The sequence below is a fragment of the Carassius auratus genome, chromosome 24 (assembly GCF_003368295.1).
Source record: "Carassius auratus strain Wakin chromosome 24, ASM336829v1, whole genome shotgun sequence".
Taxonomy (NCBI): domain Eukaryota; kingdom Metazoa; phylum Chordata; class Actinopteri; order Cypriniformes; family Cyprinidae; genus Carassius; species Carassius auratus.
This window is the reverse complement of record NC_039266.1, coordinates 14,660,753-14,672,875: the sequence shown is the minus strand read 5'-3', so window position 1 is coordinate 14,672,875 and position 12,123 is coordinate 14,660,753. Positions and strand designations below refer to the sequence as shown.

The 12,123-nt window shown below is 35.7% G+C and overlaps 1 protein-coding gene across 2 annotated transcripts in view; it reads right to left on the bottom strand.

Annotated features, from left to right (window-relative positions):
- Nucleotides 1-10,855, bottom strand: part of myripb (myosin VIIA and Rab interacting protein b) — a 238,503-nt gene extending 227,648 nt beyond the window's left edge. For both annotated transcript variants that reach the window (XM_026201164.1, XM_026201165.1), the window contains exons 1-2: nt 10,515-10,855; nt 5,211-5,405 (exon numbers count right to left, since the gene is read on the bottom strand). In XM_026201164.1, coding sequence (XP_026056949.1) covers nt 5,211-5,320 — 110 coding nt within the window. In that variant the 5' untranslated portion in view covers nt 5,321-5,405; nt 10,515-10,855. The remainder of the gene's footprint in view (nt 1-5,210; nt 5,406-10,514) is intronic.
- Between the last annotated feature and the right edge of the window lie 1,268 nt (nt 10,856-12,123).

The following is a 12,123-nucleotide window of genomic DNA, read 5'->3' as shown; positions in this document are numbered from 1 at the left end:
GTTGACAGAATGCTGTCTGTCAAATTAATTTAATTCAAATAATGTGTATATACAACACAAAATGTAATATGGACAAAATGAATAGGAACATATTGACTGGTAAAGGTGAAGGTGAGTAGCTTGAAGATGTCATGTTTCAATATCACTTGACATCACCCAACGTTCCTCTCAAGGCAAAACGTCCTCTTTTAGGCTTCGGCTATGGATGTAGGGTTGTTGTGAAGGTAGGGGCGGAGCATAGAGACTATGCCATTTCTTGTATGTTACTCTAGAGTAGACCAATTCACTTTATTGAGGCATACTGCCCCATCTGGTATGGAATGTGGAGTATGACTTGATTTTTTTTTGCCAGACATGACAGATGGCACCTTTAATATGACTATGTCAACATCCAATTTTGTTGATGAAATGAGACGATAATATAATGTATTTTAAAAAATGTAAACGTTACCAATAACCTCTTTATATTTTTGTCAAAAAAAAAAGAGTACAAAATGTTATTGAAGACTGCTCTACAAGCCTCTACTACGAAAGCTTTCATGTGTGAAGTTGCCAGATATTAAAAATTCTAATCCCAGAATCAGAGCATTGCTGTACATGGATACATTTTCTACCCAGTGTTTCATTTATTTTACGCAGTCTAGCAACCATATGCACACACGCTCACTGCTCTTTGCGGAATATGACCATAGTTTAGCAATCTAACTGAAAGCATAATTCAGCCCATCTGTGTTCTGTCATGGGATCTCGAATGTATTGTTTGCAATTGTGATCGCTGAATAAATGTACTTACTCAACCGCTGTTGTTTTAATAGAAAAATAGGCTATTGCAATTTGGAATTAGTACAATTACCATGAATTTCACCATTATAATATTTTTTGTTTGTTTTATCTGTTTTCATAATTTAGACAGAGAGACTGAAAAAGTCTTTGGTATTAAAGTATATAATATAAAACTTATGATAAATCAGTAGATGAGGTAAAATACACTATGTATGTGTCCACATTCTATTGATTATTGCTTACTGGAGAAAGTGCAATACACGAAATGCGAAAGTAAATTTCTCAAATGACAACAATCATTACGATTATATATATACACACACACATCAGTTTAACTAAAACCTGGCTTAAATGCTCAGAAATTTATTATTTAATGAATAAACAAAAATAGGTCAAGGTTTTCTAAATTTGATAAATACAATGTACACTTGAGTAAGACTAAGAGTAAATAAAAAAAATTGCTGCCAATATAAATACTTCTGTATGGTTAATAATAATCTTATTGCTAAAATTTCAAGTTTTCATTGAGTAAAACAAGACTAAAAACACTTTAGGTTTTCTCTGACTAAAACTAAACTAAAATAATGAGACTTTTAGTTGACTAAAACTTGACTAAAACTAAAAAAAGGTTGACTAAATATGATAAAAACTAACTAAGGAAATTTTAACACAGCAAAAAAAAATATATATATATACATGACAAAATAAATACTAGTTTGAATTCACCCAAACTGATTTGGCGAAATCAAAAAGCTGATAGTGAAATGTAATTGCCGTTAGCACCAATCCCACTTGCTGTAAAGTAAAAGCAGCCAGCAGAGATTTTTGCTTGCAATTATCGCACAAACTGCATTCCATATAGCATTCATACGAGACGCTTCTTTGATGCATTAAATATGGGATGATTCCGTATTATAAGTAACGGTTGGCAACCCTGTGAGTGGGGTTGTTTTAAAATAACAAATAAAAAGAGTGGGACAGTGCACGCAGCCTAAGGACAGCTTTCATATTTCAACCCCAGTGGCATGACCCCAGCTCTCGCAGCAAAAAAAAACAAAACAACAACAACAAATATATATATATATATATATATATATATATATATATATATATAATATATATATATATATATATTACAAAAAAGGCCTGGCTCACTGGGAATCCTCCCGGGGATCCCGATTAGCCAATCTGGGCCTGCAGGTTACAATCCTAAATCAAAAACACAAAGACAAGGCAAGGCAAAGAAACAGGAAGACACGGGAAAAAATTATATGCTTAGAAATGTCCAGAATGAAATGTATGCTTAGAAACAGCAAAACAAGGCTCAGCAAGGTGTGTGTGTGTTGTGTGTGTGCGTGTGTGCGTGCGTGTGTGTGTGTGTGTGTGTGCTCCTGTTTTTGTGACATATCAGGACACAACTTTGTATAATGACATGGGTATGAGACAGGTATTACAAGGAGAGGTTGACTTATGAGGACAAAACCCATGACCCCATTTTTCAAAACGCTTATAAATCATACAGAGTTTTTTTGAGAAAGTAAAAATGCACAAAGTATCCTGTGAGGGTTAGGTTTAGGGGTAGGGTTGGTGAAGGGCCATAGAATATACAGTTTGTACAGTATAAAAACCATTATGCCTATGGGATGTCCCCACTTTTCACAAAAAAAAAAAAAAAAATTATTGCAGAATTTGGCTGATGATGGAACACTTTTATGCTGACATGTAATGTAGGACAAATCAGCCTTTTTTTAATCATTCAACTGCACAGTGTAGTTGGAGTCAGTTTGAAAGTCACAATTAAAAATGTAAGTGCTTCAATTACAAATTATACTATTTACTGCCAGCTAGCTCACACAATATATGAAAATATATTTTCATATTTTATATAATCCATTAAAGAGTCAACATGCTGTTGACTCACCAAAAAATAAAAAATAAAGTCCAAAGTAAGTCATGTCTTGACAATGCTCAAAATGCTCACAACACTGAGCAATCTTAAGATTCATAACCTTTGCCTTCCAACCATCTAACCCTGCGACCCATACCAATGGGTTCTGACAGAACCAAAGACTCATGGGAAATCTCTTGACCACTGTCAAACTAAATTGCTGACATTGTTTTAAAAAGCAAAACTTTCACTGAATTGTTACATTATTTCCACTAAGAACAAACATTTTGCACATGTGTATTCTAGACAAGAAATTCAGTAGCAACAATGTTATATAGTTTCAGAACATATCATAGATCACAGTAACAGTCCTATGATTAGTCATTCTCTCCAGAGTGCACTACAATTTTAGAGTGTTGCTGAATGCACCAAAAAGACAAAAGAAAAAAGAAAATTAGTTGACCAGCAACCTCAATATTAAAGACAGCGAAAAAGAGTAGCATGGAAATACAGTATATGGATTTTTACATCACATTTCACATGACATTAAGAGATGGTCATCACACGCTCACTATCATCATTTGCAAATAAATTTAAATCTTTGAGCTTTTTGGGTCAGCTTCTGATGAATTGCATAATTTACCTTAAAAAAATTTAGTCAAAATTACATTAAAACTTCACAACTTACAGTATGTAACAAAAAAGTTCTTACCTTTTCATCTTGAACTGTCAAGCTCAAAAAAAGGACAAAGAGCAGCATAAAAGTACCATAATTGCGGTCTATATGATTTATGTACTATATTTTAAGTATATGATATGATAGCTTTGTGTGAGAAACAGAGCAACATTTAAGTACTTATTTGGTGAAAATCTTCAACCCTCTATTGTAGCTCTTAACAAATACATCTGAATTAAATTCAAAACATTTAAAAACGTTATGTCATTACTGGCTGCAAGTTGTCAAACCTGGCACAACAATCTTGAGGCACCATCTTTGAATTAGCATCAGAACAAATTAGCCTTTCGCCGAGCCCCGCCCTCCTTAGTTACTGTTGCTACCTCCGACAAACAAATGGTCAAACATGACCAGCGCAACATATTGCCATGATGGGAAGAGGTATACCAGTGCGTGTCAGTGACCTTTTTTGGAGCAATACATCCGCGATATCCTCCAGATCAAGACAAAAGGGGTTACAGTATGCAGTGGAAGGATACATTCAAAATATAAAAAATACGCAATGAAGGAGACACGACTACTATCGAGGCTAATGCTTACCGGTCTCAAGCGAAATCTGAGAAACCCCATGACCTGTACCTCAAATGCAACCAGCACCGCCTTGTGGACCAGTCATGCTCTTGCACTGCTGGGAAAGTTCTCTTTCATATGTTATGGTCTATTAATTGTCTATTGCAAGTAGCGATTTTGTTCAAATGCAATGGTATGTTAGCTAACTAAACCTACATGTGTGTCAAAGCCATTCAAAGCTAACTAACATTTCTCTGTTGTTTTGAGAATCAGGATCACAATGTTGTATTTCCATTGTTGATGAACAGAATTCACAAATAGAAAATTGCTTTGGCTTAAAAGGTGCATAACAGATAAAATAATAAAATGAAATACATAAAATAAAATATAAGGCATTCAGATATCCATTTTATTTTATTGCGTTGTGTTTTCGGCTTTGGGAATGGAAAGAACACAACTCCTCCAGACAATCTCTCGGGGTATCTAGTGTACGATTTACAAACGCCATGGGCGCACCGCTTCACCATCTTGCTTGGAGTCAATGTTTGTCGGAGCTGCTCACATAAACCCCTTTCACACTGCACGTCGGACCCGCAATATTCCCGTAACATTGCCTGGTCGCCTTCTGTGTGAAAGCAACCACGTCCCGGAATTGATTACCGAATCGAACCCGGGTCGGGGACATAGCAACATTGCGGTAATCGATCCGGAACGAGCGCTGTGTGAACAAAAGCCAGATCTAATTCCGTATCGAAGTGATGACGCATGTTATCGCGCAACTTTTTTACCGGCTGTTTTGAAGGAAGATCAACATTCACCACGAAAACATATGTGCAAACTGTAATGAAGCAGAGATCAGTTAGTTCCTCACTTTCCGCGCTGACGCCGAGATCGTTTGCTTGCTTCAGTTAAAGTATAACGTGCCAAGCGTTGTCGACTCGTACATTACACGTCACGTGCTGATGTCACGTGTCGTTACGGGATCTTCAAGGGTTGTGTGTGAAAGCACGCACATATACCGGGTCATCACTGGCAGTGTGAAAGTGCCAAATCTAGCAACCAGGGAACAATTACAGGAACACTTTACCCCTGTATTTGCCGGAAAGGCAGTGTGAAAGGGGCTATAGTAACGGTTGCTATGATGTGTGATTGGACGATGGCCGTTCTGGGGGAGGGGCCGGTGAAAGGCTAATTATAAAGTCACCAGTTTCAGTACTCAAGGCTTCTGAACTGCCAGCCGAATTAAATCAAATTAAATCTTCATTAATGTCTCACACTCACACGTGCTGTTACCTGAGCCTCTCTTCTTCCTTCTTACGGAGGTGCATGTCTCTCTGTACCACTCTGAGCACATGCTCTGCTTCATCATTGCTCAGGCCAGACAGGTCCAGTTTACGTCCCATCACTGCTTTGGAGTCAAGGGTTCAAAGGTCACTGGAATCACAAATGGTTGTCCTTAAAGTCTTTGAAGATAAAGCCTGAGGGTCACTGAGAAATAAGAGAGAAATTAAAGTCATTATGTCTAAACTGAAAAATGCTTGGATTTCATGGGATTGACTTTCACAATAACAAATATTTGAAATTCCAATATTGATGTCACACATTTACACAATGGCTTTATTTTATACACAAACATAGTAGGCTTTGTTACCTCTTAAGTATGGGCTGATCAATCTGGACAGTAATAAAATGCTATTTCAATTTAAAACGTTGTCTCTCCTAATTCATCGCTTGCTTATAATTGTCTTTTTCTTCTCCTTTTTAGTCTCAGTCTCAAATTCTCCATCTGGCAAGGTCTTATCTGATTAGATATGAATTTCATAGAATGAATTTAACATCTTTCTGGAACATGTTTAAAAATGTAACAGACTGCTACAGTGAGCACTTATGAGGCAGAACTAACCACTGTATTTGGCAAAGTTTTTGTTGGTCAGTGGCATCAAATCTTTAAATAAATTTATTTTCTGAGTAACAACTGTGAAACTTACAGTATGTGTTACTTTTGGAAGTCTGTACCTTAAATTTAAAGTCCAGTGTTTTCATGGATTTATTTTTTTTCCCCGAGCCTGTGTAGTTTTTGTGGTTTCAGTTGTTTCTTAAACAGTAAATTAAATGAAAAACAATCTGCCGTGTTTATTCATGTTGGTCAAACCAGGCCATTTTCAAATACTAATGCATCTCAGGAAGTTCAGATTCAATTAAAATACACATGTACGTATGCATACATACTGCTTTTGTATCTGGAGAAAAAAAAAGAATGGAAAAAAGAAAGAAAAGAAAAACAACCAAAAACGAATACCAAAATCAAAGGCAAATGTTTATCACCAAGTCATGATTTAAATGGCATAGCAAATTAATATTTCTGATATCACATAAATGAATATAAATGCACAAACATAAAACCATAAAAGGCATTTATACTAAAGAGTTCCTGCAAAACAAGGCAGTTATCTTTAACAAGCAAACAGGCTGCCTAAGATAAGACCGGTACAATGCACAAGTGGATTTGGAGCTGCATTAATGTGCTCAGCCAGGCAACAGTCATTGGAAAATTCTACATGTGGACCAAGATCTCACATACTTTCTCTCTCTCTCTCTTAACAGGGTCCTACATGGGGCTGGAAGAGATGAGAACATTTCAGAATAGGCTCATCATTGGAGATGAAAAGTAAGAGAGACAGATAATATTAAGCTGTTCAGAAAATGATACAAAAAAAATAAATAATAATAATTATTGGATGCTCATTATTATCATTAATTATCATCCAGTACTTTTTAAAGGATATATCAAACATAGATGTTTATTTTGCTTAATAAGCTGTTAGAGATGCACATTAATGGGGAATACTGTAGCTGTGTACTGATGAAGAGGCCATTAAATAAAATGGAAGAGATTGTGTAGAAGGAGGTGGGTCAATTATAGGAAGATACAGAGATGGTATTACAGAGAAGGAGAGAAGGAGAGATGCTGACAAAGCGAAAGAGAGAGAGTGTATGACGTTAAATGCAGCCTCTGGGTGATGACTCAGTCAGCTGTGCCCTTTAAGCTCCACCAATCACATTACACTCCACCTGTTTACAATCCTCTCTCTCACACATATACACATAAGACATATAGGCATCTAAATATTTTCTTGACAGCATTTCAGCAATTATCAAAGGTCCAGAAGGCTAATTTCTGATGCAAACACCCAAAACTCGCCACACACCTCTATATTCAGAGATCTTGGAAAGACGAAAAACAGTCTGACAGCTGCATTAGATGCTAACTAACTATGCATATATTGAGAGAGATATAGGAGGCAGTCTTACAGTATAACACTGTAATATGCTGCAACATAAACTGAACTTTATTCTGTGTTGTCGAATGTCTGATCAAACAAATACAAATAAAACCAAATATTTTATTTCCGCTAAGCTAGCAGGCTACTCAGCTAACAGTATGCAAGGCTTGTAATCAAAAAAATGTAGTCAAACCCAGTAAAAATTATTTCAGGGGACCAAATGTATGCATATACATATCACTTAGAAATTATTATAAATTATTATTTATAAATAAATAAACAGATGCATATGCATGTTATACAGTGCACTTTCTTCAAAACTACCATTTTTTAAGATATAAGATTCTGCTGGTTTACAGTTGATATAATCTACACGATTTGAGCTATCATTCATGTCCATAGCACACACAGTAAGAGTAATTGTAATGTCAGCCTTAGCAAACACCACTAATCACTGTTCAAAGAGTTAAGGCATGAAGGTTTATTCATTCATTAAATTACCAAATATAAACATACTCAGAACTACTTTTAGCTCACCTTTTAGCTCATCATGCTGATGACAATACCCCACTTTCATAAATAGAAGTCTACTACTTTCTTAGAAAGAAATAAGGTATACATTACAATAAGAAACATGGTGTGAAGGTAATTGCTTTTCTATCTGTGTCATTTGGGTCGTTTGTCTGTGCTGAATAATAGGACTGTGGACGCATTCTCTTTTAGGCTCTAATGTAACTACCCCAATCCATCAGACTGGCCTCCATTTCAGCTCAACATGCTGCAGTGTTTGATTCAAGTATCATTATTCAGGGCTGCTCAAAATATCCTGAGTGCAATTTCCCACTACACAAAAGAGTTGGATCACAGGATTCCAGCTGCCACTTGCTTTAGTCATCATTGTATTGTGCTATTAATTTAAAAAGGTTTTCCATGACTTTAAAAGTCATTCTGGGTACAAGGCCATTTTAATTTTAGACATTATGCATATTTATAATTATCTGAAAAACATACAAGGCACATTACATACAAAAATAAAAATCTGCTTTCAAGGGTGTATTGACACCAGGAAAGGCCGCTAGTTCACTTGCTTTGGTCAAATACAAAATGCAATGCTGCATTGGGTTTGATTGGTGCGGTTCTTTTTCACACTTTCCTTTTTCAAGTGAACAATAAACTGTTCTAACATTTTATCAATGTGTTCAATCAATAACATTATCTTTAAAACAAACCATGTAAAACTAACTAAAAATATAAAGATATAATATAATCATCTAAAACCTTCTTCAGTTCAACATAAGTGGTAACTGACAGTCAGCTGGTAATTTTCTTAACATTTACCAAAAATGAAACCCAGTGCAGGTCTAGTATCACACAGGTCTATTTTGCTATTACGCATGGCTGACTGCACATCATGCCACTTATTACAAGATGACTTGGTAAATGAATGAACAAACAAATTAACAAATGGACGGGAAATATGGATTTGAGAAACACAAAACTATTCAACTGTACTTTCTTAATGGGCAGCCATAAGGTCAGTTAGTCAGTTTAAGAGATATTAGACCACAAAATCGGAGATTGGACAGTCAGAATTAAGTACGTATATAAAAGGTAGCTACAAAAATGCAGTGGTTAACCAGCTATGAAAACATATCAAAATGCAATGTTTGGATGAAAGAAGTCACAAATTCTCCCCACTCTCATGACCAAATCTCTTTCTTAACAACAGCACTAATAATAATGTTCCTGTGACATTGTATTAACAATGCAGTGAAAACAGCAGGCATCAGTCAGTCATTATACACTGTCATGTATGATAAATTAATCAAAGCAGCTGTGCAGGCAGGTTGGCTCAATGCATGCAGAGAGGATGATTCATTGAGTGGTCTTTATCCACCTCTAAAGCAACCATAAGGCAGAATGAAGTGACAAACAAATGTTACATTCACACAATGCATTCTCCACAAATGCAGCTCTGGGTGGGGTTAAAACCGATTTAGTGAAATACTATTGCAATACTGCAAAAAGTATGAATGAATGATAAAACAAACCCTCTCTCTGGGGTGTGGGGGGGCTGAGTATGGAAAGCTGTAGTAACATTTAAGAATTTTATTCAAAGCGACATCACAAGCAATTCGTCAACAGAGAATGATATTTGTTGTGTACACACATATATATATATATATATATATATATATATATATATGAAGAGTTCAGATGCAAAAGCTTCTAAATGCTTTCTGAAATTTTCATCAAAAATTAGGATTTTTTTCAGGCTCCTTTATTTATGTTCAGTTATTTCACTTTAATAGCCTGTGAAAGGGCCTGCACATTGCCATTAAAGTAAAATTACTCAACCTAAGCATAGGAGCATGATAAAAATCCTAATTTTAGATGACACTTCATGAACTCTTATATTTATTTATTTATTTGTTTATTATTATTATTATTACGTCATATGTCATATATATTATCACGGATCCGTGGTTTGATTAAAGTCAATTTAATTTATTTTATAATAAAATGCGCTACTTTGGCTGGCTCATCCTCTCTGTATTCACCACTCTGCAGACTTGCTCAATGTCCCGCCCACGGCGCTATCTGATTGGTAACACTTCATGAGTAATAGCCTATCAACACTTGTGAGACGGTTGAAGCCGGTCCGCTGGACAGTGGAGTTGCTAACTTGGCGTCTTTGTCGCTAGATTTAGCACTTTCAGTAAAAAAAAAAAAAAAAATGATGTTCTGTTGCTTCTAACTCTAGAAACATTAAAATATAGTAATTAAAACAGTTTTATTGAGAATTAAATTAAATGGCTAAATTAAATTACAGTATGTGAGCATAGGGAGGCAATACAATATGACAAACTTACTTCATAAATATGCTTATTAGCGCATGACGTCATCTAGTTCATGTTCTCATTATTTATTTTTATGAATTAAAATGTTTCAAAACATTCCCCCTTCTGTTTTTTTACTAGTTTTGACTAGTTAAACTGAAAATGATTATTAAAGTATTCAAGACATAAACAGAAACTAGTTTAACATTGATACCTGAATGTTAAAACAGCTTGCCATATAGTGAGGACTAAATGTGTCATGTGCAACTAGCTCACTTTGCATGTGTAATATGTAGAAATCGATAACTGCAATATACAAGCCGGTCACATAAATATTCACATCTCTTCTGCCTCTAATTTGATATTGAGCAATTGTGAAATTCACACACAAACTTTTGCACATTCATCAACGATTCAAGCAGCTAATGCAATAATATCTACACAGAATCAATGTGACGTCTGCACAAACTTACGCGAAATCAACATCCGCGGTGTGTCTGCAGGCTAAAGACGTCCACGCACTGAAAGCGAGGCAGATTTGGCTCGGTTAACTTCCATTGATCGGTGATATGTGATTTCCCACGCAGGCACACACACAGTCACGCGCTTTAGCTTACGGGGCGCCGACTGGTGCGAACGGATTTATAGGATTTGCGCCTATTTACAGCGGGTTATTTTTGCAGTGGCTAATTTACTGCTGAGGAATAAATTAAATGGCTAATAATTGATTATTTTTAGTCAGCTTTCTTCCCCCCTTTCAGCGTGGCTATCTCTCCTCACACACATGGTGACATCCAGCGGCTGCTCGCATCCTTCTCCAGCACCTGAGCATCCCGCTGATCAGCCAATCACAGCGTAGTGTTTGACCCTATATTGAAACATAAACTAACACACGCAAAACGAGGGTGCTTCACTCAATCATCTCTGAAAGTAAATCCCAGTTAAAAGAGAGGTAAACTAATTGGTAATGTTGCAGTGTATGTTAGAGAGCTTAATTAAAATGAAGCCACAAAAAAGATATTGTTTCCTGAACTCCAGGAACTTTCAGCTTAAAACAAGTAACTCAGTTGTTATATAGGTAGCTGGATAAATATAACATTTTGTTTGTTTCATTCAACAAAATAATACTAATTATCATAATGCTCAGATGTAGTGCATCCATCAGAATGTTTAAGTGCAAATATACATTTATTAATTAATTAAGTATCAACTGTATGGATGCAAGAAATGTTTAAAATTAACACTTCCCAAGCACCAAATGCTTCAAATCTTTATTTATCAGGTATATAAAATAGCTGTTATTTATTTGTTGCCCTTCGCAATTTTGTGCACTATTAGCAGATGTGACAAAACGTTTTGACAAAAAAACTTGGAACTGTGTGTGTGAACCTTATTCTCTGGACCTTTAACTCATGATGTAAGACTGGGAGACTGACATGTTGATAAATGGCAGAAAACACTTCTTTCTTTTTAAATCTTATTAACAAATTAATTGTCAACACACACACACAGTCTCAACAGTGTAATATTTTAGTACTGTATCTATAAAGCCTGCCTGTAAACTCATTCCTAACAATGGTGGTTAGGACAGTGGCCAAAAAAAAAAAAAAGATCAAATAGAAAGGCAAGACATTTATCAGCTACTTATCACTACAGTGCAGTGATGGAAACTGCTGAGAGCAGCAGGTTTCACAGTACTTGCTAAAGTGCTTTATGGCAGATGTGAAGAAAGGAACAGAAGAGAATTAAGATAAACACCATCCACTGTCTAAATATCCTGCAAACACCACAGTAACACTTCAAAGTGTCCTTGTTGCACATATTACATGCACTTCATTATATTACATTATCATTCATTACATGCACTAATTACAATAAATTATGCATAATTACATGCAAGTAACCATAAGCCAAACCCTAACCATATAGTAAGTACATGTAGTTAATTAATATTACTCCGTACCTAAAGGTATAATTACACTGTAACAAGGACACCTGAAAATAAAGTGTAACCAACACCACTTTCAGCTGAGCCTGACAGAGGTTGTGGATTCTGAGTTGATGATCAGATTCACTCGAGCT